The following is a 27993-nucleotide window of genomic DNA, read 5'->3' as shown; positions in this document are numbered from 1 at the left end:
TGCCCGCCAAACCCGCCCACCGCCAACGGACATGGAAAACTCCTTCAGGTAAATCAATCCTGTCTGTCTACTCAAGTGGACATAAAAGATCCCATGGCATTATTGCATTGCCCTGGGCCAATATTTACCCCTCAAACAAAAGCACAAAAAGAGATTATCTGATCATTATCACATTGTCATTTTTGGGAGCTTGCTATGTGCAAATTGGAAGCCATGTTTCCTAAGTTACGTCAGCGATTACATGTCTAAAACACTTTATTGGCTGAAAAGTACTTTTGGCCATGCTGAGAACATGAAAGGTCCTATAAGAATGGAGATTCTTCCTTTCTTAAATGCAACTCTTTTGCTGAAGGGTTTACTTTTCTTAAATAGGTTGCGATCTTCTTTAAAACTGGACAAAGGAATTTCCTGTAGGTCTGTCAATCATGAGTAGAATCATAGAATGATATTGCACGGAGAAGGCCATTTGAGCTACCTTGCCTGTGCTGGCTCTTTGAAAAAGCTATCTAATCAGTCCACTCCCTTTCCCCTTCCCCACAACAGTGAATAATTTTTCCTTCAAGCTTTTATCCAGTTTCCTTTCGAAGGATATTCTTGAGCCTGCTTCCACCACTCTTTCAGAGTTGAAGGGTTAATGTTAATGGTTCAAGTGATTGGACATCTCAATGGATTCCCCAACCTCCTAAATTTTTATCAAGTGTTATATTGCTCTTACCTGTTTCGAGATTCAGTGAATGTGGAAGACACCTGGGTTTCAGCTTCCAAAACACGATTGATTTCCATCTGCCCCTTCTCATAGATTTTCCTCTGTTTCTCCATCATTGGCTGATTATTTTCCACTTCAGGGAAATCATAATAACCTTTCCTCTTTGCTTTCAGGCGCAATTTGTTCCGATAGTGCTCAATATCAGATTTCTGTTTCAGGGCCTTGTTTACCTGTAGGAGAGAGAAAGAATGAGAGGGAGAGAGAGGGAGAGAGGGAGGGGAAGAGAGAAGTGTGTGTTCATTCGAAGCAATCAACTTTTTCCCAGGTTTCCTATGCTTATTTACTGCAGTAAAATGCAACCTGTGTGCGAGGTATATAACCTAATAGACCAAACCGTGCTGGGAAAATAAGTGTGTTAATGATGCATGGCATTATTAATGAGTAAATTGACGAGCAATTTCAGGGATTAAGAGATGCAGCATGAGTTGCAAACCTCGTTGACTGATTTACTGTTTGCAATGAACTGATCCCTGGAATTTAAAATGACTTGGATTCACACAGTGTGTATTTAAGCATTGACCTTGAAGGGAAAGACTAGGTAAGTAGTTAAAACACTGCAGGCGCACCATAGGCACCAGGCTACCTGTGAGCAATATCATGGAAGAATAGCCAGTGATGGACAATACATGGATGGGAGTGCAGACTGTTAATTGCACTGCATTTGATTAGCTATCACAGAGGAGTCAATTTACCCGCTATAAATCCTGCGCAATGTGTAACAGAGATTTACGATGGCATAATTAGAAAACTACTCCACTGCTCACAGAGTGTAACAAAAATCTGTTAGGTTTTAGCAAGAACAATGATAAAAGGCTGAAGAACATCTGTGAACTAATAGTACACAAGTGGCTCCAATGACAATCAAACGAGATTCCCCCAAACATCATCAGTGTTCTGCCAGCACCCAGTGAAGCCACAAATGAAAGCAACTGCCTGAGTAAGATTCTCCTTTAAAAAAAAAGGAAAGCTGATGATTAATCTTCAACTTGAACATTCCTAGTTTAATCGCACAGTGAATTGATGCTTCATCCTACACGTCATCATCCCCCCCCCCGCCCGCCCCCCACACATAAATAATGAATCCAATGAACTCTTCCACAATTCCTAAAAAAAAAGCTCAGGTGAAAAATTCCAAGATGGTGATTGGTATTGAATGTGATTCTTTTCCTTCACTTTAAAAGCAGCTCTGTCCAAGGTGGGGATGGAAAGCTGCCAGTAATAATTCAAATCAATGTTGATGTTAGGCTGGCCGATGCCTGAATGTTTTAAGATCTATAAAGCATTTTCCCGTATGCACCAATCAGCAGAGCTGCCCTGTATATTTCTTTTGCATAAGGTACTTGCTGGCTAATCTTCACACTAGGAAGAAATCCTGCAAATTTACTGCCAGAACAAATGGATGTTTATGCTTACACCATCAGTAAAAGCTGACGTTTTGAGAGCACCTTATCAAGCAGCAGCTGTGGCTCGGCAGCAAGGGTGCTACCCTGCTGAGCTAGAAGATTGGAGGTTCAAGTCCCTTGTCAAAGCAAAGTTCAGGCCAATATTCTCACTGGGGGGACTGCTGCTGTGAGAGGTGTTACCTTTTCAGTGTGACACTAAGCCATGGACCTGCTGCCCTTCCGGCTAGATGCAAAAGATCCCACCCTACTATTTTGAAGAAAAGCAGGGGAAATTCTCCCACGTCAATATTTATCCCTCAACCAACGCCACCATAAAGCATATTATCTGACCATCATCCCGTTACTGTTTGTGGGATCTTGCTGTGCACCAACTGGCTACTGTATTTCCTATATTACAGCAGTGACTACACCTCGAAAATACTTTATTAGCTATAAGGAATTTTGGGATGTCCCGAGATCTTGTATGGGTATGGAAGCTTTTCCTTTCTTCATTCTCAAGATGTTAAGAAGTTCCAACACAGGTAATCACTGAAATGCAGTCACTGTTTCATGCTGGAAAACATGGCAGACATTTTCCACACCATAAAATCCTGCAAATACCAAAAGACATGCCTGCTTCAGGTGCAGTGCTGAGAGAATGCTCCACTGTCCTTTGGATGAGATGCACATGCCAACTTTAACTCAGCTGTAGTAGTTCTTACTCTAAGACAAAAGATCTCAGCCCACACTTCAAAAACTGGGGTATATAATCCAGGCTGACAGTCCCACTGCAGTGCTGAGGGAGTGCTGCACTGTTGCAGGTGCTGACTTTCTGATGCGACCGAGGCCCTCCCTCCCCTCTGAGGTGGACGCAAAAGATTTTTCCTTCTTTCTCAATCCAGATCCATGACAATAAAATGGCCATTTTGACACACAGCGAAAGTGGAAAACTGGCAGTAATGGATCGACCGTCCATTGTTCCACTTTCCTTCCAAGTGTGCAATAGTCAATTGACTTGTTATTGCCTGTTTTCCATTACCTCCATCATTTGAAAAGACCCCTGAAGATCAAAAGGACAACAACAACATATTTAACACCAACATCTATTGTTAAATTCCAACACCTCCCCATCCCAACACCGCACCCGGCCCCACCACCCACCACCCCTGCCTCTCCCCATTTGCTGCAGCACTTGTTAACCCTGGTGCTGTTAAAGAGGGAAGGAGACAAAGTATAAATGCAACACCCTTTTTTCATTCATTCTTTCATGGGATGTGAGCATCACTTGCAAGGCCAGCATTTGTTGCCCAAATCTACTTGCCGTTGAAATGAGTGATTTGCTAGGCCATGGCAGAGGGAGATGATGATGTAATGGCAATGTTGCTGGTCTAGTAACCCAGAGGCCCATCGCAGCTAGTGGAATTTAAATTCAGTTAATAAACCTGGAATTGAAAGCTCGTCTCAGCTGCTGTGACCATGACAATTATCATCGGTTGCTGTAAAAACCCATCTGGTTCACTGATGCCCTTGAGAGAAGGGAATCTGCTGTTCCTACCTGGTCTGGCCTACACGTGACCCCAGACTACAGCAATGTGGTTGACTCTTAATTGCCCTCTGAAGTGTTCAGATCAAGGGCAATTAGGGATGGGCACAAATGTTGACCTTGCCAGTGATGCCCAAATCCCATGAAAGAATAAAGAAAAATAAAGGGCAGTTAACATTGCTGTGTCATGTGTAGGATGGAGTCACTTGGCTTAACCTCACTGATATATATTTTAGCCACAGCTACAATGAGGATAAGGGTATGCCAATATTGTTTTGAATTCAATGACACTCTAACTCCAATGCAATTCTGAGATAGGGTGGAAAGGGAGACCAGTCTAATGGCCAAAGAAATCTGCTATTCAAACACAATTCACTTCAATAAAGGAAGACAGACAAGGCTGGAGAGAGAGAGGAGTCAGACAGACAGAGAGAAGAGCCACATCAACCAAGGAGAGTGATAAAAACATAGAAAACTGAGAGAGGGGGTTGTTGGGTTGGGGGAGAGAAAGAGAGAGAGAGGGAGGGTCATACACAAATTTAGAAAAAGAGCAATGACAGAGAGAGATAGAGTGAGGCAGCGACACAGATGGCTGAATTTAATGCCCACCCCCATGATGAGTTTGATGATGGGGGCATTTAATAAGGTGGGAGAGTGGCGGCGGGGGGGGTGGTGGGGGGTGGTGCTCCCTGCTGCCTTCTGACCTCTGACCCCATTAAGTCCGTGTGGGAAAGCATGGAGGACGGCCTTCCCACCTCACTGCCAACTGAAGTCCTTACGTGGGCAACTGTTCCCCACTTGAGGACTTCATCCGGCTGCTGCTGGCCCAGTGATAGTGAAGGAATATAGATCCAAGTCAAGATGATGTTTGGCTTGGAGAGGAACTTGCAACTGATGGTGTTCCCATATATCTACTGCATGCTGTAGATTGAGAATGGTGTGTGCTGTTGAAGGGGGTTTGGAGTTGCTGTAGAGCACCTTACAGGTGACATACACTGCTGCCACTGTGTGCTGACGGTGCAGGAAGTGAATGTTTATGATGGTGAATGGGGTGCCGATCAAATGGACTTTGTCCTGGATGGCATTAAGCTTCTTGAGTGCTTTTGGAGCTGCACTCATCCAGGCAAGTGGAGAGTATTTCATCACACTCCTGACTTGTGTCTCGTCGATGGTGGCCAGGCTTAGAGGCTTTGGGGAGTTTGGAGTTCATAGAGTGTTTTTGGGACAGTTTCTTAGAGCAACACATTCTACAGCCAACCAGAGAGCAGGCTATTCTAGATCTGGTAATGTGCAATGAGAATTAATTAATGACCTCATAGTAAAGGCACTTCAAGGTAGAAGTGATCATAACATGATTGAATTTTGCATTCAGTTTGAGGGAGAGAAGAATGGGTCTAAGACTAATGTTTCAAACTTAAATATTGGACAATTATGAGGGCATGAAAGCAGAGCTGGCTAAAACGAACTGGGAAATTAGGTTAAGGGATAGGAAAGTAGAGGTGCAGTGGCAGGCGTTTAAGAAGGTATTTCATAACACTCAACAAAGATACATTCCAGTGATAAAGAAAGACTCTGGGGGAAGGAGGCATTATCTGTGGCTACCTAAGGAAGTTAAAGATAATATCAAATTGAAAGAAAAAGCATTGGATTCCAGAATGATTAGTGGCAGGTCAGAAGATTAGACAAAGTTTTAGAAACAGCAAAGAATGACTAAAAAATGAATAATAAAAAAATGAGAAATTAGAGTACACAAGAAAGCTTACTAGACATATAAGAACAGATAGTAAGAGTTTCAACTGGTATTGAAAAAGGAAAAGAGTAACTTAAGTGAGTGTTAGTCCTCTAGAGAGTGAGCCTGGGGAATAAATAATAGAAACTAAGGAAATGGTGAGTGAATTGAAGATATTTTGGGCAGAATTTTCCATGCCTGCTGGCATCGGGCGTCATGGTGAGCATGAGCGGCCAACATGGAGGGAAGGCCAAAAATCGGTTTCACAATGTTGTGAAACTAGTTTGCAATTACCTGCTCTGCCCGCCAACGGAGGGCCATGTTTCTCACCACCGCATGTTGGGAAATTCATTGTCATACATCTGTAAAGCATTATAAGCCCAGCTCGCCAGAATCATCCATCCCACATTAAATTTACCGCCCACATCGGTGGGGAAACATGCCGGTGCAGATCATGTCTTGACAAGTGTGACATGCAGAAGTCAGGACTTACCGTCAGGGCCTTGCTCACATTGCGGACATCCAAGCAGACGATGCTGGAGCCTGACAGCAACGGGGTCCTACAGGAAAGTGCGTCTTATGCTGGGTGGATTCTCATGGGCATGGCTCCGCCGCAAAATAGCTCACGGAAGGTGGAAGGTCACCATTAAGGGTCTGCTTCTGGACTTCAGTGTCTTGGCCGTGGTCTGCAACGAATGACCGTTTGACTGGGAGAGGAAGTTGTATCAGGTGGGGTGGGAGAGGAAGGTCCAGCTCTAACTGGGAGAGGGAGATGCATCAGGAACGGTGAGGTTGGGAGGTGGGGAAAGGAGTAAGAAAGAGGGAAGGAGTAAGGGCACAGGAAGGAGTAAGAAAGAGTGAAGGAGTAAAGATGAAGGAAGGAGTAAGGCTGGAGGAAGGAGTAATGGTGGAGAAAGGAGCAAGGGGAGGAAGGAGTAAGGTTGGAGGAAGGAGTAATAGTGGAGGAAGGAGTAATGGTTGAGAAAGGAGTAAGGGTGAAGGAAGGAGTAAGAGTGGAGGAAGGAGTAAGGGAGGGTGAAGGGTAAGGGTGGAGAAGGGGGTAAGGAGGGGTGAAGTTGTAAGGGTGGAGGAAGGTTATTGGGGGAAAGGAGTAAGGGCGGAGGAATAAGTAAGGGTGGAGGAAGGAGTAAGAGTGGAGGAATAATTAAGGGTGGAGGAAGGAGTAAGGGTGGAGGAAGGAGTAAGGGGGAAGGAGTAAGGATGGAGGAAGGAGTAAGCGGAGGAAGGAATAAGGATGGAGGAAAGAGTAAGGGTAAAGGAAGGAGTAAGGAAAGGTGAAGGAGTAAGGATGGAGGAAGGGGTAATAATGGAAAAGGACTAAGGGGAGGAAGAAGTAATGATGGAGGAAGGAGTAAGGATGGAGCAAGGAGTAAGGGGAGGAAGGAGGATGGGTGGAGGAAGGAGGAAGGGTGGAGGAAGAAGTAAGGGTGGAAGAAGAAGTAAGGGTGGAGGAGGGAGTTAGGAAGGGTGAAGTTGTAAGGGTGGAGGAAGGAATAATGGGGGAAGGAGTAAGAGTGGAGGAATAAGTAAGGGTGGAGGAAGGAGTAAGGATGGAGGAAGGAGTAAGGATAGAGGAAGGAGTAAGGAAGGGTGAAAGAGTAAGGGTGGAGGAAGGAGTGAGTGTGGAAGGAGGAGCGAGGGCGGAGGAAGGACTAAGGAAGGGGGATGGAAAAAGGAAAGGGGAAGGAGTCTGGAGGGAAGAAGGAGTCCCGATGGGGGAAGGAGTAAGTGGGGGTGATGCCCAGGTGAAAGTGCAAGGGAGGGATCTATGAAGTCGATGACTGCTTCCTGGGGAGTGAACTGAGGATGAGCATGATAGAGCAGAATGGTGAGAATGAGAGAGGGCAGAGTGAGCAGGTAGGGTGGGAGATTGAGGGTGCGACGGTATTGGTGGAAGGGACGGTGAGGGTGGTTGGAGGGGACTGAGAGGCAGACATGGAACCTGTGGGTGGGAAGGAGGAGGTCAGGAAGGTCAATGTGGATGGGGGTGGGATTATCAGGAAGGTAGAGAACGCACACATTCACCTGGACATTCTGGAAAGAAAAGTGTTGTGGCTGGTAGGTGATGGTTGGAAGGTGGAAGGTGATGACAGGGGAGTCGATAGTGATGGGGTAAAGGACATGGGTGACTGGGGGAGGGGAAAGGACAGGAGAGCTAAAGACAGATGTTACACACACCCATGCTTCTAAACCCGAAAGTGAAAGGGGATTCTTATTGGGTGAGAACAGTTGCTGCGTGGGAGTGCGATCAGTGGGTGGACGGAGATGCAGGTCAGCTCAGATGGACCAAATGAAAGCGAACCCTAGCAGGCAGCATTGAAGATGCTCAGGACAGTGAGATGAGTGTGATGGAGGAAGGATCTGCGTGCGTGTGAGAGTCCTTGCAAGAGGCTCCGGAAGGCCCTGCCACACACACTTCTCCCTCCAGAATCGCTCGTGTGCCGTCTGCATGCAGCTGAACTGCTAGTGGGTGGGATGCAGTGGGAGGACTCCCGCAGCCTGTCAATGAAGCTGAAAGATACCATTCCACAATATTCAGTGAAAGTGAATATATTTTCAGATTATAAAGTGACAAAATGCTTCACCCGTGCAACCAACTCTGATCAGAGTTTCTTAACTTTTCTCCATCCGCAGCAGATATGGGGAGACAGCCTGTGCAGTGGCTGGCCCTGTTGCCTCTGATGACTTTGGCATGGGTCCTCTGGAGAGCTCAGGCCTTGGGGGCCCCAGCCTGCTCTGGCTGCCCTCCTGTGGGCCAGCTGCTCCCTCTGTGGAGACAGAGGACGAGGTTGAGGGGCTCACAAGTAAAGGAAGGGAGCGGACAGCCTCAGATTCCTGAGTGGATGACCCAGAGGTGTCCAGCTGCTGCTCCTCCTCCCTTCAGGTGCCTGAGTGCCTCGACCTGGCTCCTTGAGGAGAAGGAGCACCTGGAGGGACGCCAAGGTGCCCTATTTCCCTCTCGTGTTGCCACTGTAGGAAGTCACACATGGCTACCGTGATGGAGTGCAGGTCTGCGCGCATCTCCGCGTTCTGCTGGACCAGGGTCTCCATGCGCCTGCCATTCTTCCCATGGAGACCTCCATATGGGCACATGTGGGCACCACTTCATCAGACAGCAGGCAGACGCAACCCTCTGACTCACGTGCCACTCTGCTGAGGGCTTCCAAGAGCTCTGTGTGATATTACCACACCTTCCACAGGCTCTCCACGATGAGTTGGAAGGCTGAATCTTGTCTTTCGGGGCCATGTCTTCTGTGCAGCAGTCCTGGGCTCGAAGCACTGAGAGGTGCGCGCGCGGCTGCACTTTGAATATGGAGCCTGGTCTGAGGGGGCAGCAATGTGATAGTGTGGCGGTAAAATAGGAGTCTGCCCGCCAGCGAAATGACTTATTTCCTGCTAATGCATGATTAATGCGACGGGATTGATATGGCGTGAAAAGCCGGAATTGGGGCAAAACATGCTTTATCCCACCCGTTATCGCACTTAGTGCAAATCTGGGACGATCCCGCCCTTTGAATCTGTCTTCATTGTAGAGGGTGCAAATAACTCGCTAAAATAATTGCAAATCAAGAGGGAGGAACTGAAAACATTTACAATCACCAGGGAAAGGGCACTGAGAAAATTAATAGAACTAAAAGCTGACAAATCCCCAGCTCCTGATGGACTTGGTCATAGCATCTTAAAAGAAGCGGCTGCTGAGATAATGCATTGGTTCTGATCTTCCAAAATTGCTAAGATTCTGGAAAATAGTAAATGTAATTCCTCTATTCAAGAAAGGAGGAAAACTGAAACCAGGAAACTGCAGACCAGTTTGCTTAACATCCGTATAGGGAAAATCCTGGAATGTATTATTAAGGAAGTTATAGCGGGTGTATAGATGTGGTGTATGTAGATTTCCAGACGTCACTCAACAAAGTGCCACATCAAAGGTCACTGCAGGAAACAAGAGCTTATGGTGTAGGAGATAACATAGTAGCATGGATAGAGGTTTGGTTAGCTAACAGGAAACAGAGAGTAGGTATAAATGGGTTATTTTCGGGTTGGCAAGATGTAATGAGTGGAGTGCCACAGGTATTGGTGCTGGGGCCTCAACTATTTACAATTTATATCAATGACTTGGATGAAGTGACCAAATGTATTATTGCTAAATTTGCTGATGACACAAAGATATGCAGGATAGTAAGTTGTGAAGAGGAAATATGGGCCGCAATCATTCCAGATTTGCACTAAGTGCGGTAGTGAGCGGGTAAAGGATGTTTTACCATCCCGACCGCAATAGCAGCTTTGCGCACAGTATCATCCAATTCCGGCATGTCCCACCTCATAAGTTGTGTGTTCCTGGGAAACACACCAGGTCGCTGGCAGGGTGGCCTTTGATTCACCCACCCTGCCATCACCTCAGGCCTTCAGTAAACCGGGTGCCATATTTAAAGGCTATCCCTGCACAGAGCTAGCATTCTTCAAGGGATAAGAAGCTGCTAGAAACTGATGGTTTCCAAAGGGAGGAAACATGCGCCCACAAATTTAGCGACACCTCCCTCAGACGCTTACTGGATGCAGTGGAGGCCCTCCGCGATGGCCTCTACGCCTGCTCCGGGTGAAGACCAGCAAGCAAGGTCACCAATCCACCATGGGAGGCGGAGGCAGCAGTGGTCAGTGCCAATGCCCTGCAAAAGTAGTGCCCAAAGAGAATGAATGACCTCCTCCATTCCGCCAGGATAAGTCACTCTTCTCATCACTCTCAACTCACATACTCACAAACCCATCACACATCCACAGGGAACTCACTCACTGCCAGTTTAAGGGACATCAACATTCACTCTCTTGCACACACCTTCATCTGCCCTGCAGATCATATCCTCATCCCGTCCATGGCACCACTCAACACCCACACATGCCAGGCATCATTCTCATCTGGCCTGGCAGGTGTCCTGCTTACACTCTCTCCACCTGTATTCATGCAGGACAAGCTGGCACACAACAAAAGGCAGAGGTCACAGACTGCTGGAGGAATGCCTGACATCAAGGTCCTCACAAACTTCAAAAATAGAGTCATCCAGCTGGCCGGTGACAATCTGGACCGATCCTGTGCTGATGGTGAGGTTGGCAGTGCTCAACCAAGTGAGGATCCAGCAGTGCAACATCCATCAGACAACCATGCACTTCCCCGTTCCGCAGGCCCCTGCCATGTACTAATTATCTCTCCTTGTTTTTGTAGGCACATCTGGCCCATAAGACACCTCAGAAGAAGAATCTGAAGACACCCTCATTGAAGACCTATCACAACATTCACACACGCCATCCACCGATTCAGAGACACACACCTCGGTGGGACCTAGTTCTAGAGTTGCCTTGGGGTCACAATCTGGCGAGCACATTGCACTGTCTGATCCACAGAAGGCGGCGGCAGGGACTTTCCAGGTATCCAGCACTCGGAGGACTGCTGGAGACCTGAAATTTGCTGAGTCTGAGTCAGATCCTCTGGATTTGGTCATACATTAGTTGCTGGAGCTGCAAGGGCAAACTCAAGAACATCAGGAAGGGATGTCCCCTGCACTCCTCAGTTTTGCAAGGCATTTTGGAGGAGTCCGTTTGTCTTCAGGCTGAGATGATAGCGCCGGCATGCCGATGCACCCAGGTCAACACTAGCAGGGTGGTGGCCGCTATGGAGACTTTGGTCCAGGACATCGGTCCTGCACTGCTGCACGGGCTGAACTCCATCACTGATGCCATAGTTGGCCTCCAACAATGTCAATGCAAGAGGGGTGTGGGTCAGCTCGATCTCACTGCAGCTTCCCCTTCTCCTCAAAGAGTCAGCCAGGGGTCCACAGGCACCCAATAGGGAGGGTGATCAGCAGGTGCACACCCCAGGTCCATCCATCCAGGTGACTCTGGGAATGTCCAGCCCATCCGACTCCCCTCTTCCTGTGACCCAGCAGCTGCAGGTCCACAGGCTGAGGAGGGTGCCACTGCCACACAGCAGGACCCGAAAGCAGGAGGATGCCCGTCAAGGTCATCACAGACAGGGTGTTGCAGACAGCAGGCTGCCTCCACCTCCACTGTGGATGTCAGGGGAGCACCAAGACATAGTGGCAAAGTTAGGACGGTTAAGGAAATGTAGTTTCACCACATGAGCATGGGTGTTAATCACTTGTACATAATGTTGACTGTTGTAAATAAACTCCCAACAATGTCACTCTGTCTATGGCTCCTTGTTATGATGAGCAGTGTCAGTCTGAAGTGAAAGCTTGGTTCCTGCACAAGAAAAAGGCAAGTGTCTCAGTCCAGGGCCTCCTCCCTGTGTTTTGTGCAACCTTCCCAGCATACTGATGGTGGCCTCCACAGTCACTGGGCACATCAGTCATGCTGGCACTTTGGTGGGGCTTATTATTTTTTTTATTCATTCATGGGATGTGGGCTTTGCTGCCTGGGCTAGCATTTATTGTCTATCCCAAGTTGCCCTTGAGAAGGTGGTGGTGAGCTGACTTCTTGAACTGCTGCAGTCCATGCGGTGTAGGTACACCCACAGTGCTGTTAGGAAGGGAGTTCCAGGATTTTGACCCAGCAACAGTGAAGGAATGGAGATATATTTCCAAGTCAGGATGATGAGTTGGGGGGGAAGCTTCCAGGTGGTGGTGTTACCATCTATCTGCTGCCCTTGTCCTTCTAGGTGGTAGCGATCATTACTGCTACCAGACTGTCCGATGGCACAGAGTTCCGTCATTCTCTCTGTGTGCTCTCAGCAGTTTTGAGGTGCAGCTGGCCACACTGCAAGGATGCGCTGTTAGCTTGAACCGTGGGGGAGACTGGTCCAAACGTACATGCTGATATTGCAAGGGACTGTAAGCGCCTCCACCAGTGACTGCTCCATGGCCAGCTTTAGCAAGGAGATTGTACAACGTGCCCAGTCGTCCAATCGTTCTGCAGCCCCCTAAAACGCTCATTAATTTGCAGTCTGCGCCCGAGGTGGTGAAACGTTCAGGAGCATTTGGTGGCGCTTTCATGCCTCTGCGTTGCTTGAGTGAGCAGACAAGCTAGAGGCCCAACTCCAAGCATATCAACGTGGCTGTGCCTGAACTGTCTCAGCTGCGGAAGAATGCTCAGAGAATACAAGGTTTCCCTAATGCGTGGCTGCTTCCCTCCACCCCATCCCCCCCACACCTCCCCACCATCCAACCAACCCCCCCTCGCACCACACCAACCCTCAGCCTGTGCTTGTGCACTACCATCAGACCATGCTGCCTTGCCCCCACCGCTCGCCCAAGTGCAGTGCAGCCCCTGCCTCGGCATCATACTGTCAGCCAGCAGGGGAAAAGTGACTTCCCTGTGCCCTAACCGGAATGCGTGGTGCCTCTTCCTTGAAGTCGAACAGGCGACCCTCACAAGCCCTGCACAACATTAGTGTGTGCTCACCTCTGAGTGCACGCCTTTTAAATGCTCTCCTGAAACACGTTGGCGTGCAATCACGCATACGTGCCCAGATGATCTAACATGGAGGGATGATTCCGGCAAGCCGGCAAGATGATGAGATGCAAATGCGTTGAAATTAGGTTCCCAATGTTGGATGGCGGGAAAGGCAGCCCTCTGTTGCCAGGCGGAGCTGGCAATTGCAAACCGGTTTCACGATGGCGCAAAACCAATTTTTGGCCTTCTCACCATATTGTCCGCTCATGCCTGCCAGGAGGCCCAATGCCATTGGGGGCAGAAAATTGCAGCCAAGGAGCCTGTAAAGGGGCATAGGTAGGTTAAGTGAGTAGGCAAAAAAATGGCGGATGGCATAGAATAGGGGAAAACATGAAATTGTTCACTTTGGCAGGAAGAATAGAAAAGCAGCATATTATTTAAATAGAGTGAGATTGTAGAACTCTGTGGTAATGATGGGTCTTCATACATGAATCACAAAAAAAGTTAGTATGCAGGTCCAGCAAGTGATTAGGAAGGCAAATGGAATGTTGTTGTTAATTGCAAGGGGAATGGAATATAAAAATAGGGATATTTTGCTACAGTTGTACAGGGCATTACTGAGACACATCTAGAGTCCTGTGTACAGTTTTGCTCCCCTTATTTTAAGAAAGGGTATAAATGCATTAGAGGTAGTTCAGAGAAGATTCACTCAACTAATTCCTGGGATGAGGGGATTATCTTATGACAAGAGGTGGACAGGTTGGACCTGTATCCATTGGAGTTTAGAAGAATGAGAGGTGACCTTATTGAAATATATAAGATCCTGAGGGGACTTGGCAGAGTGGATGCTGAAAGGATGTTTCCTCTTGTGGGAGAGACCAGGACTAGGGAAGACAGTTTAAAAATAAGGGGTCTCCCATTTAACATGGAGATGAGGAGAATTTTTTTCTCTCAGAGTGTTGTGAACCTGTGGAACTCCTTTCCCCAAAGGGTGATACAGGCAGAGTCATTGAATATTTTTAAGGCAGAGGTAGATAGATTCTTAACTAATGAGAGAGTCAAAGGACATCATGGGTAGAGAGGAAAGTGGCATTGAGGCCACAATCAGATCAGCTATGATCTACTGAATGGGAGAGGAGACTCAAGGGGCCAAATGGACTGCTCCTGCTCCCAATTCATATGAGTCAGGTGAGTTACTCACCTCAGAATTCCCAACCTCCAACCTGATACTGAGATATTTCCTGGGACTTCTATTGAATTTTTTTTAAAGATTCATATATATTTTATGGAAGTCTCATTGCTTCAGTAGGAAATCCCAAGACAATCTAAGAGTCCTTCAGGAGCTTTTGTTGAATAAATTAACTGGTTATTGATCTTGCTGCTGCTTGTAGGATTTTTCTGGACAAATTTTTTACTGACATAATTTGCTGACATAACAACAGTGACAGCGCTTCAAAAGCAATTCATCGGGGTTATTCCAACCTCACCCGCCTGCCTGATTTTCCTTTACAGTGATCAATAGAAATAAAATCAGGCAGATTGTAAATCCGGCAGCCCATCCCATCCTGTCAGTTGATCAGTTAATGCTTGTCTCTTTCTTGATTTGTGTGTCCCTTCTCTCTGTGTTTCTGCCTCTCCCTCTCTATCTCACTGTCCATGTCAACTTCCCTGTCACTTTGTCTCTCCTCTTTCACATTCATCAATTTGAGTCAAGAGGTTGTGGATTTAAACCCCATCCTGCTGTTTGTGCTTGCACTGTTGGCAGGAAAGTGCATTTATACAGCACCTTATTAAATTCATCTCTGAATCAGCAAGGTCATGGGTTGAAGTTAAACCTCACAAACAGAGCACGTAATCTAAGCTGACACTCCCAATGCAATACCGAGGGAATGTTGCAGTGTTGGAGGTGCTATCTTTTGACTGAAATATTAAGCCGAGGCCTCCTCCACCATTTTGTTAGCTGTGGTAGCTCTGTCTCTGTATTTCAATTCCCTGTCCTTTTCCCATATATCTGATGACCTTCTCAAGTAAATATCTATCTCCTTTTCAAACAGCTCCTCTATCCATGGCCTACTGGGATAGCATGTTCCCTTTCCTCAATGGTATGCAGTTTTCTGTAAAGACCTCCAACCAGCTTAACTTGAATTCTAAGAGGACATCCACATGTTCTGGATTCTTCTGTCAGACTGATGCATTGTTCCTTATTTACCTTATATGGGAGAGGATAGATGAAGACATCTGTTGTGGTGGGTATTCCCATCATGCACCTTGCTTCAAAAGTAAACAAGACATCATGCTTACCTCTCCATTGATCGCCACTGCCTCTGGGCTCCTTTCTGAGACAGGGTAACCAGGATGGGATGTCAGAGGCTTGATTGAGAGAAGTTGAACAGATCCAGAGGAAGTGTCGAAAGGATCATCCGATGTCTTGGAGACATGCTCAAACAGCGTGGCACTCTCCTCCTCATCACTGACTGGTGCTGAACCATGACGCATAACGAATATCAGGTCATAACAGTGCAAGAGACAAAAATAACAGTTATGGGGGCAAGAGACAAGATTTCCTAACAAACCACTCACTCAGAATTCTCCCCCTTTTAAAGGAACAAGCAAGGTTGACACCATCCAGGACAAAACTGTCCACTTGATTGCCACAAACATTCACTCCCTCCAACACCGACCCACAGTGGCAAAAGTCTGTACCATCTACAAGATGCACTGCAGCTACTCACCAAGACTCCTTAGACAGCACCTTCCAAATCCACAACCACTACAATCTAGAAGGACGAGGGCAGCAGATAGATGGGAACACCACCACCTGGAAGTTCCCCTCCAAGTCACTCACCATCCTGACTTGGAAATATATCACCGTTCCTTCACTGTCGCTGGGTCAAAATCCTGGAATTCTCTTCCTAACTGCAATGTTTGCGTACCCACAAGAAGGTTCAAGAAGGCAGCACATCATTGCCTTCTCAAGGGCAATTAGGGATGGGCAATAAATGCTGGCCTAATCAGCAACGTCCACTTCCCACAAATGAATAAAATAAAGGGAGACATATCTAAACATTCTTGTGACGTGGAAATATATCGCAGTTCATTCACCGTCACTAGGTCAAAATTCTAAAACTCCCTCCCTAATAGAACTGTAGGTGTACCTGCATCACCTGCAGAGGTTCAAGAAGGCAGCTCAACATGAACTTCTCAAGGGCAAGTAAGGACGGGTAATAAATGCTGGCCTTGCCTGCATTCTCACATCTCATGAATCTATTGTTAAAATCAGAGAAATTATGTTTCATTTACTCATTCATGAAGATGATTCAAGGATGAGATGAAGTAGAATGGGAGGGGGTTCATGTGGAGCATAAACATCTGCATAGAGCTATTGGGCCAAATGTCCTGTTTCTGTAATGTAAATTCTATTTAACATGCCCGTTACATAGTTAATTAATAACACAAAAAAGGAATTCATTTTTTTAATGCAGATCAATTGCTGGATATATATGATGACTAGTTAGTTTGTTGTCACTGCCCCACTATGATGGAAGGGTTCTGCACAGCAGAAATTTATATTAGTGAAGTTATTATACAAATGTTTTGCTTCAAGCGAGTTTAATTGTGGAGGAAGGAATCTAACATGATGGCATTAAGTGTTCACACGGTAACATCATTGAGATTAATGTCTACCATCGACACTTGCTGGGATTAGGGATTATCTGTGTGGAAGATGGTGAAAAGCCATGAAGTGCATGTTTAAACACTAGCAGGGACTGACTGATAGCACCAAGTGATGCTTTATGTAAGGATCTAACATTCTGACACGTTCCTGAACTACTTGTCTAATCAACAGCACTGCAAGCCAAAAAATAATCAATAATTCCCCATCTATATTGACTGTCTGTCACACTCACAGCCACTGCTTGCTAATCAAGCTTCTTAACCACACGAAGCACTTCTGCTTCAAATGAAAAGCCCCATGTTCTTCAATTTTAAATAAGAATTCGACAAATATCACAGAGAGTACACCATAAAATATTATTAACCATTATGGAGATTTGCAAAGTTGTTTTGAGCTGGGTCCCTAATGCTACTGCCTTCATTTTTAACCATTCATGGGATGTTGGTGTCGGCATTTATTGCACATCCTAAATGCCTTTGAGAAGGTAGTGATGAGTTAGCTTTTTGAACCGCTGCAGTCCATCTGATTTCGATATATCCACACTGCTGTTAGGAAAGGAATCACTATCCCACACTCATCAGGAACCTAATTCCACAAAACTCAAAGACCATTCAGGCTATCTTAAAGTGAATCAGTGAACCATTCTCACTGGTGCTCTTGCACTGGAGCTAAACTTGCATAAGAGAAGCCCCACCATGCCTGTCCTGTATGTCCGATTTACTGCTATCTATCATATATCAAGTGCCCTTGTGGCTTACTGCTAGTGTTTTCAGTTCCAAAGTCAGACTCGTGGATTCAAGCCCCATACTGCTGCTTATGCTTGTTGCATTAATGCAGTATCTTATCAAGCATTAGAAATAGCTCAGTGGGTAGCACTCTCTGAGACAGAAGCTTTGGGCTTCAAATCATACCTGAGAGATTTCAGCACATAATATAGGCTGGCACTCCCAGTGCAGTACTTAAGGAATGCTACACTATCAAATGTGCTGTCTTTCAGGTGAGATGTTAAGCTGAGGCCCCCTTCTGCCCACTCAGGTGGATGGGCACTTGATTGACACCTGTCCACAACCTTAAAGATTAACTCCCTCCGGCACCGGTGCACAGCGGCAGCAGTACATACTATCTACAGGATGCACTGCAGCAACTTGCCAAGGCTCCATTAATAGCACCTTCCAAATCTGCAATTTCTACTGCCTAGAAAGAAAAGGGCAGTGGGCGCGTGGGAGCACCACCGCCTGCAAGTTCCCCTCCAAGTCATACATCATCCTGACTTGGAAATATATTGCCATTACACCACTGTCGTCGGGTCACAATTCTGGAACTCCCTCCCTAACAGCACTGTGGGTGTACCTACACCACAAGGATGATAGCAGTTCAAGAAAGTGGCTCACGACCTATAAATAATGGCCTTGCCAGCGACACTTGAAGGAACGAATAAAAATTTTAAAATCCCATGGCACTATTCAAAGAAGAGCAAGGGAGTGCTGCCTGGTTTCCAAGCCAAAATTTATCCCTCAACCAGCTTCACTAAAAAGCAGAATACATCATTGCTGTCTGTGGGAGCTTGCTGTGTATGAATTGGATGCCACATTTCCTAGATTACAGCAGTGACTACACTTCAAAATAGAACTTAACTGGCTGAAAAATGATGTATGATATCCTGAAGCTGTGAAATACAACTTTTTGTTTCTGTTTTGCACTATGAAATGTAAATGTAACATCGAGGTACAATGTCTCAATTTCTCTGCCTGAGAAGATGTATTAAAAATATTATAAACAATGGCAATTGCAGCTTACCTTAATTTTACGCATCATACTTGGCAATTCAGTATTGGATTAAATCCCCCCCACTGCGCAATTTCTTCACTGCCAGATTGACACTGACAGCAAATACAAGCAGTAAAAATCATCCAACAGATTTGAGCTACATAGTGATTAAAATAAAATACTGTTGGGCGAGTTTTTCTTTGTATTCTGCTCCATTCTAGCTATCATTCAGTAATGTGAGGGATCTCTTCATTACATCATTGAAGCGGTTCTACTTCTCCAAAGCTTTGATTGTGGTAGGAGCACTAACGCGGGAACAGTAATAACATTTTAATAAAGAGTTCAGGAAAATATGTCAGGAAAGATATTGAGCAATTGCACTTCCACAATACGTATTTGATTCCAATTTAGATTAACAGGAAATTGGACAGAAGAGAATGGAGATTATCGCGAAATAAGTAATTGCTGTTACCAAATTGGATTTCAGTAGGTTACGTTTTGGTGCACCCCATTAACCCTTTATTTTGCCTTCATCAGCTTAATTTAGTGACCTGGGTGCCTTCATTTTTGGGATGTGTGCTTTTTTGGCAAGGCTGGCATTTATTACCAATCAAGGAGTGGAGGTGGCAGGCCTTAATCTTGCACCACTATTCTGTACAGCAGTTTGTCACAACTGAGTGGCTTCCTAGATCATTCCAATGAGAGATTGTCTAATCACCTCCCCTTACCATTCAACGACATCATCATTGCCAAATTCCCACACCAGCAACATCCTGGGGATCGCAACTGACCAGAGGTGGAATTGGACCAGTCACATAAAGTCTGTCCATAATCTACAAGGCATAAGGCAGGAGTGTGATGGAATTCTCTTCACTTGTCTGCAGCTCCAATAGCACTCAAGAAGTTTGATAACATCCAGGACAAAGCAGCCCACTTCATTGACACCCTATCTACCACCTTAAATATTTATTCCCTTCACCATCAGCACACAATGGCAGGACTTTGTAACATCTACAAGATACACTGCAGCAATTCACCAAGTTTTCATAGGATGCATCTCTCAAATCTGTGGCCTCTACAAGCTAGAAAGACAAAGCCAAAAGATCAATGGGATCTCTGCCACCTGCAAGTTGCCCTCCAAGTCACAGACCATCCTGACGTGGAACTGTATCGCTGTTTTTAATGATATATTAATTGTCGCTTGGTAGTATAGAAGTTAAATATTGCTGAAAAGAGAGAAATGTTGCTGAAGTTTTTTGTTTTGCACTCATCAGTACAAAGGCAAGAATGCCAAATTTCAAACGATCACTGCAATTTATACTACAGGACAAAAGGATGCTGTTTGGTTGGCAAGTTGACTCTGATTGGCCAAGGCATTGCCATTGTAAGGCATTTTACATATTTTTAACGGGTAGGACCTGTCTTTACTCTGCTGCAGCACACTAAGGGTTAAAGTGAATTCTGCCAAACACTCTAATTATACCATTGCCTAAGTGTAAATGCTGAGTTGGATTGATTGTAAATTGGGAACTGATTGTGGCATAGACTTGCGTGAAATGGGGGGGTGAAGAACGGAACATCGAGATAAGGAGACAGGAGACCGAAAAGACCATCAGGACTGAGTGGGTGTGAATAGTTTCAGGGAAATTGTCATATACGTGGTCAAAGGATGCTGAGAAAAAAGAAAGGTGTAGTCACTGGAGTCTGGCTTGTGTCTTAGTAAGGGGTATGAGACAGAAGTGTGGGCACTGCTGAGTTGAGAGTGGCAAAAATCAACCAGCTTTAAAATAAGACTCCACAGAGACTTCAGGACTGTAGCTGGGAAAAGTGACCTGGTTAGTCACTGGAAAACACACCGGAGAAATCGTCAGCGGACTGACCACGTGGGACAATCTCCAGCACGTAAAGATACTAAACAATCGGTAAACAATTGAGTACTGTAACACTGCAAATTGTTATGATTTGAAGTGCATAGTAAAAGAGAATGTCACATATGGTGGAAACCATTGTGCCTGTCATTATTACTCTGCAATTATTAAAAGTAGGGTGTCTGACTCTGATAAATTGGCGATCCTGCACCATGGATAAAGCAGCAGGAAACTATAGGCTCTTCAAGTTCCCGGTTAATTCCAAAAAAGGCACAAGGCTTGAACATATTCCTTTTGTTTGAAGAGAACGCGTTCCTGTATAGGAATGTGTGCTGCTCCTAGCAAGTGTAAACAACCATGCTAATGAGCTCGATTAATTATCTTAAATTGGTTGTTTGTGTAGTTTATAACTGCCCAATCGTGGATCCAACAGTAGCCATTTTGTTTTGGGGTTTTGCAAGCGCAGGCTGGTTGCATACAGTTTATACTTTGCCTATTATGAACAACCCAAGGAACAGGCTGTTTGATTTGAGCAGCCAGTCTCTGGGGCATATGGCCTATGTACTTGGCAGTGCACTGACACTGAAATTCATACATAATTGAGCGATGGGGGCAGGGGTGGGTGGGTAGGTGGCAGACAGGCCGCCTGTTGGATTTTACACCCCCACCCCCGCCTTCAGGCCTGTTGGCAAGTGTATAATCCAGCCCATTAACTCTGTTTCTCTCTCCACGGATGCTGCTTGACCTACTGAGCAAACCTAGCACTTTCTGATTTTATTTGAGATTTCCAGCATTCGCAGTATTTTGCTTTAGTATTACTGCTTTAACTAACTGTGGTTTTAGTATGCTCTACATTGACTGGTGGGGTGGAGCAGGGCATTTGTTCAGAAAAAAATGAACTACTTGCTCTTGGTTTTTCATATGTTTCATAAGACTGTGATGGAAATGAAAGAGGGTTTTTTTTTAATTCTTCGGACATTCTCGTGGACCCCTATTGTACATAAGAAGCAAGAAATAGGGGCAGAAATAGACTACACAACCCCTCGAACCTTCCCCACCACTCAATATCATGTCTGAACGTCTGCTTCAACTCTGAATTCTCATCCTATCCCCATAGTCAATGACAGCAACAAATTGTAGTCATATTGTGTCTTTAACTCAATAAAACAGGTGTTTCACAGGAGCTTTATCAAACATGGGGAGATTTTAGGGTAGATGACTAAAAGCTTGGTCAAAGAGGTAATTTTAGAGAGTGTGTTAAAGGAGGAAAGTAAGGTAGAGCAATGAAGTGGTGTAGGGAGGGTATTCCAGAGTTAGAGCCAAGGCAGCTGAAGGAATGGCCACCAGTGGTGGAGAAATTAAAATCAGGTATGCCCATGAGGGCCAGATTTAGAATGGCAACTGACTGCCAAATCAGCTTTCAAAGGGAAGAAGCCATTGGCACTTTCTGTTGGGGAAGCCTTTGGTAAACATGTCCGATTCTTTCATTGAATCTGTTACTGAAAAATATTTTGAAGAACCAAAACTTAAACTGAATTAATAGGGTAACCTCCTTCAGCCCTTCAACCCTATAAGGACTCTGCATTCTCCAATTCTGGCCTCCTGTTGCCACTTTCTTCACTCAACCATTGGTGGCTGTGTCATCAGTTGCCTATACCCTATACTCTGAATTTCCTCTCTAAGCCTCTTCATCTCTCCACCTTTATGACTCTCCTTAAAACTTACATCTTTGATTAAAGTTTTGATCACCTGTCGTGCTATCTCCTTCTTTGGCTCGGTGTCAATTTTTGTCTGCGATCTTGTGAAATGTCCTGGAATGTTTTATTACGTTAAAGACATTGTATAAAAGCAAATTGTTGTGGTGTGTTTAGTGCAGCCATAATCAAGACCACCATAGATTTCCATGGAAAGAAAAAATAAGGTACGGAAATCCATTTAGTAGCACTAAAATACCTGGAAATTCCTGCAATCCTATAAAATAAATGCAAATAGGTGCTGAGTCAATTGAAATTTTCAAGACTGAAGTCAATAGATCATTGCTGCGTAAGGATATCGAGGTGGATGGAACCAAGGTGGGTAAACGGAGTTAAGATACAGATGAGCCATGATCTCATTGAACAGACACAGCCAATTTGTATTGTAAAATTCAGTTCTGAATACAGCCTTAAATGGTCACTGGCTTCATTGTGAGAAAAATGCTGAGAAGCTTTAGCTGAGCACCATTTTTGCTACCAAGGCGATTTGATTCAATTGATGAATGGGGGCAATGAAAATGAAACTGAAAATGAGGAAAAGCTTGCCTCACACTTGACTATAGTATTAGCCATGCCTCAGTTAGTTGCACTCTCGCCTCTGAGTTAGAGAGCTATGGATTCAAGTTTCACTCCAGACACTTGAGCACAAAAGCTAGAGACTTAAGTACAAAATCTGCACTGACACTCCAGTGTAGTACTGAGGGAGTGCTGCACTAGAGGAGGTGCTGTCTTTCAGATGAGATGTTAAACCAAGGCCCCATCTGTTCTCTCAGGGAGACATAAAATGTCACATGACGCTATTTCAAAGAAGAACTGGGGAGTTCTCCCTGGTGTCTTGGGCCAATATTTATCTTTCAACGAATGGCACGAACAAAAAATGGTTATCCAGTCATTATCACATTGCTGTTTGAGGTGGTTTTTTTGCTGTGCATATATTTCCTATCATATTTTACACATTCCTACCTCACATAATTACACTTTAAAAAGTACTTCATTAGCTGTACAGTACATTGGCACATCCTGAAGTCACAAAAGATCAATGCTCTTTGTTTCTTTAAGTGGAACATTAGTGCGTCGTGATATTCTCTACCTGATTTTCAATGCATGTAAAAATGAAAGCAAGTGTGTATTTTTCTGTTAAAAAGGGGAACATACTAGATGAATTATAAAGGAATTAATAAATGCCATCGATCACATCAGTGGATTTTATTGTAGAGGGAGCGTACTGCTCTCTTGTAACATACAATAAAATAACACTTAAAAGCACAGCAGTTCACATCACTTGATGTAACAGCACTGCAGAGCCAGGAAACCTGTAAAACAACAACCACTACTTGTAGTTATATAGCATCTTTAGCCTTGTAAAATGCCCCAAGACAAATCATAGAAGTGTTAACAAACAAAATTTGATTCCAAGCCACACAACGAAATATTAGAGCAGGTGACAAAAAGCTTGGTCAAGGAGGTAGGTTTTAAGAAGAGTCTTATAGGAGGAAAAAGAGACTAAGAGAGGAAATAGGGCATGCAAAATAAAATGCACACCAAACTGTGGCAAGCCTAGTTTCTTGAATTCTTTACTTCCTTTGTAATATATTTACACTACTCGAATTATCATCAGAAAGACCTACATTTGCTTTCATTTCTGCAGCTTTGGAGAGTCAAGTAGAGAATATCATGATTCATTCATGTTCTACTTCAAAAAAGGAACAGCTCACATTTTCAGACCTCTGTAAGTTTGGGTTGAGAGGCAGAGCGTGCTTCAAGTATACGGATATCTCAGGGCTGAGGTGGAAGTGCCTAAGCACTAGCCTTGTATTTATAATGTCACCTCAACCCTTCAGATATGTTGCTCCCCAACAACACATGGCGTTCCAGGGTGCTGTCCTCCAAGTGAAATACATTCAAGAAGTTCAAATGAGTCGAAACTGTGATAGCAAAATTTGACATCATCTTCCAGACCAAACTACAGTGAGTTTTATAAGGTTGTGTGCTCAAACAGTGATTATACGTCAAAAGTTGTAAACCACTTCGAGACACCTTGAGATTATGAGAGGCAGTATGTAAACATCGGATCATTTCTTTCTTTGATAGCTTATTTTAGAATATTTTTTTTAAATTCTTCCCACTGAACTTTCTAGACCTCCAATATGCCCCATTACGGTTATCACAATCTCCACTTTATAGTTGCATTGAATTGCATTATCTGTACAATACAGAAACAGGCCATTTGGTCAGTTGGTCCATGCCGGTGTTAATGCTCCATTCGAGCCACTTCACAGTTTTCCTTTTTGAACCTTATCAGCATATCCTTCTATTCTTTTCTCCCTCATGTGTCTATCCAGTTTCCCCTTAAATGCAGCTAAGCTATTCACCTTAACCGGTTCATGTGATAACGCATTCCACTTTCTCATCACTCTCTAGATAATGAACTTTTTCCTAAATTCTCTATTGAATTTATTAGTAACTATCTTATATTGATGGTCCCTGCTTTTGAACTCCCGCACAAGTGAAAATATCTTCAATTCACTGCTGTCCAATCCTAACTCCCACCAAGTCACCTTCACCTACCACTCCTCTGCTCGCCAACCTATGTTGGTTTCCGTACAAACAATGTCTTCCTTTTTAAAATTGTCAGGCTTGTTTTCAAATCCCTTCATGGCCTTGCCCATTCCTATCTCCATACCTCTTCCAACCCACAACCATCCAGTATGTTTGCATTCATCTAATCCTAGTCTCTTGAGCCTTCAGTTGTCTAGGCCTTAAGCTCTGGAATACCCTCCCTCCACCTTTCCATCTCTCTCATTTATCTCTTTTAAAACACTCCTTTAAACCCATCTCTTTGATGATGCTTTTTTTGTCATCTGATCTAATGGCCCAAATCTTCTCGTCACCAGATTATTGGAAACCAGACATACGGCTGATATGTACTTCGGGACCTTGTGGAAGTCCAGGTGTGCTGACCTACATAGAAATTGCCCAGAAAGTGTCAAATGCCAATGGGCAATTTCACTGCTCCCTGGAACCCTCCGCAAAAATCTTCAACTCTGAGTTACAGTCGGAAATTTTGGATGGTTCCCGTGTACTTGCCTGGATAGTTACCCAGGAAACGTTAGACAGAAAAATCTTAGTCTAACTTCTGGGTAACTCCAGAACTGACCCCCCCCCCCCCCCAATCACTCATACTGGCTGCCTGATTCCCCCCTCAAGCCCCTGACTACCACCCCCGACCCGAACTGACTATGCCCCCTAACCCCCGACTACCCCCTGACTACCCCAACCACCCAACTGCCCCTAGACCTAACTGCCACCTCACCCACTTGCCACCCTAACCATCCACCTGACACCTGCCCAACTACCACCCTACCCCACTACCTCACCCACCTGCTCCCCCACGCACAACTACTACTCTACCCACCTGTCATCTCCCCCACCTACCACCTCACCCACCTACCACACCCTCCCACCTGCCAGCTTACCCACATGCTACCTCATCCACTTGCCATACTACTCACCTACCACCTTACCCCTCACCCATCTACCACCCTACCCACCTACCACCCTACCCCCCCGCTACCTCATCGCCTGTAACCTCACCCATCCTACCCACTTACCTCACCTATCTACCCATCTTACCAACCTAACGATTCACTGATTCATCCATTCACCAATTTACTAACATTCACACTGGACCTCTAAACTTATCATATGGCAGTTAGTGCCATTCAAAGGGAGCATGTCCTGTGTTCCCCCCGACTCTGCTGCCCTTCAAAGAAGTTCCCTGTTGGATGCTGCACTCCACATTTCTGGTAAACCCAGGCTCGGAAGGCTCAGCAAGAAATGTGAAGTGACGTCAGCTGGGAAAAGTTTGAACGGAATTGCAATCCGTCAATGATTGCTGCTCCTTGGGAGGTCCAGGCCAATATCTCCTTATGTGGTTTGATGTCATATTTTGTCTTATAATGCTCCTGTGAAGCACCTTGGAACATTTCATTACATTAAGGACACTATATAAATATAAGTTGTAATTGTTGTCTACCCTATCAAGCCCTTCCATAATCTAAAGACCCCCTATCATCTCACCCCCTAGTCTTCTCTTTTCAAAGGAAATGAACCCCAGCCTAATCAGTTTTTCCTGTTAATTGGACTTCTCAGTTTGAGCATCATTCTTGTAAAGTTTTGTTGCACCTTCTCCACTGCTTCTACATCTAGACCTTCTATATTGAGATCAGAATTTAGGTGAAAGAAAGGAAATAGTCGGGAAGCAGGGGTGCAGGTAAAATGCATTTTTAATTTGTTCCAAATTTCAGTCCAAACCAGATCAGTCTGACCTGAACAGGACTTGCCTGGTCTACATTTTAATTCTGAGCTGGGCCATTATGCAATTGGTGGGCAAGGGCAGAGGGGGCAATGTGGAGTGACTGAAAGACAATTTTATCAAGAAATACTATGTAAGTTTTATGTCTCAGCAAAACAGTATCTGAATAGAACACATCAGCATATCTGCTTACACGTCAGTTTTTGAGGTGCAGCTAACTACATTCAGGTCAAAATCATGTCATCCGCTGTGAGAGTTTAATTTTCGGCATGTCAGTGATTTATTGCAAAGTTTCTGCCACGGGAGCAGAAACGTTGAAAAAAAGAACAAGCTCATCTCACCATTTTTCTTCCTCGTTCCCTCTTTTGTAATTTTCTGCTGTGCTGTTGCCTTCTGTGGAGTGCCTGTGTCCGAGTCAAGATTTCCTGACTGCTCACTGATGACAGAATCCTGTTCACTGTGTAACCTGCTATAAATCACCATGGTAACAAGAGAATTGTCATGTATTCATCTCTCTCTCACCCTTACATGTTTTCAAGGTTAGTTTGACCAATATCCATTGTTTTTTATTTTCCTGATCCTGTCAGTAAATTTCTTAAATATAATTTCAACAGAGTGCGCAAAAAGAAACATTAAGTACCACAGTTTGTAGCTTTCACTTTACACACGTCAGACTGTAAAACTTACATCCCTCAAAATGGGTCTTTTTTTACATTTAGAGCATGGGGCAGAATATTACAGGGAGGTAGATGGCTCATCGCCAACCCCCTACCCCCACACCCCCCACCCCCGCCCCCCCCACCACCACCACCCCCCCAACCCCCTTCACCATGAAGCAAAGCCGGTGTGGAGCCAACCCACTCCACGCCAGCCCACCTAGCATCTGTAGCATGCTGCAGGCCAGCTAAATAGAGGCAGTGTGGGACATCTACCTCTCACTGGGAAGGAAAGTTCCTGCCTTTTAGCAGCTCCATCAGTCCCAGCAGCACCAAGAACGCATTAGTGGGCACTTCCGGGACTACAACGAGGGAGACGAAGAAGGCCCAATGGATCCCGGAGACAGGTAAGTCACGGGTCTTGGGCAGGGAGGATTTGGGCAGGTTAGGGTGGGGGGAGGGTGGGGGTGGGGGTGGGGGTGGTGTGCTTAATGCAGCAGGCAGCTAGGAAGAAAGCGGGCTTTCTATCTTGAGGGGTGCCCCTTTGATCCACAAAGGGCAGCCCCCGAAGATAGTCCCTGCCCTTGCTTCCCACCCATCGAAGATTTTTTTTTAAAACAGGCTGCCGCTCCCACCTGACTGCCAAATCTTTTATGGCGTGGGCAGCCTATTATCGGGGTCAATTGGCTTGGTAACAAGCCCAATTGACCCTTAATTATTTATGTAAATATGGTGGACGTGCTGCCGATTTCAAATTTTATGTGTTCCTCCCCCTCCCACCCTCGCTGAAAACACACCTGGCCGGGGTGGGGGGGGGGGACGCATAAAATGCAGCCCATGGTTTTAGCTTTTTTTAAAAATCGAATTAGGACAGGTTAAATGTTTCAGGGTCAATCTGCTGTTTCATAGTCAAGCCTGTACTAAACCTTCAGCCTCCTCCAATCAAATTGCAAAATTTTCTGCTCACTTCTCTATTATAATACACTGTTAATCTAATCATTGCATTATGTCACTCTGGCTTGATTTTCAAAGCATCTCTCGACACCCCACCCTATCTGGTTTTTTATGCATCCCCCATTTCCTTTCTCCCACCATTGGACCTCAACCTCTAG

At 45.2% G+C, this 27993-nt stretch overlaps 1 protein-coding gene across 1 annotated transcript in view; it reads right to left on the bottom strand.

Moving 5' to 3' along the window:
* Positions 1 to 27993, bottom strand: part of kiaa1549la (KIAA1549-like a) — a 236959-nt gene that overhangs the window by 57045 nt on the left and 151921 nt on the right. The window contains exons 11-13 of the mRNA XM_041198318.1: positions 26567 to 26694; positions 15147 to 15325; positions 716 to 936 (exon numbers count right to left, since the gene is read on the bottom strand). Coding sequence (XP_041054252.1) covers positions 716 to 936; positions 15147 to 15325; positions 26567 to 26694 — 528 coding nt within the window. The remainder of the gene's footprint in view (positions 1 to 715; positions 937 to 15146; positions 15326 to 26566; positions 26695 to 27993) is intronic.

The sequence above is a fragment of the Carcharodon carcharias genome, chromosome 10 (genome assembly GCF_017639515.1).
Source record: "Carcharodon carcharias isolate sCarCar2 chromosome 10, sCarCar2.pri, whole genome shotgun sequence".
In the NCBI taxonomy this organism is placed as follows: domain Eukaryota; kingdom Metazoa; phylum Chordata; class Chondrichthyes; order Lamniformes; family Lamnidae; genus Carcharodon; species Carcharodon carcharias.
The sequence above is the reverse complement of the archived record's forward strand: the minus strand, read 5'-3'. Positions and strand labels throughout refer to the sequence as shown.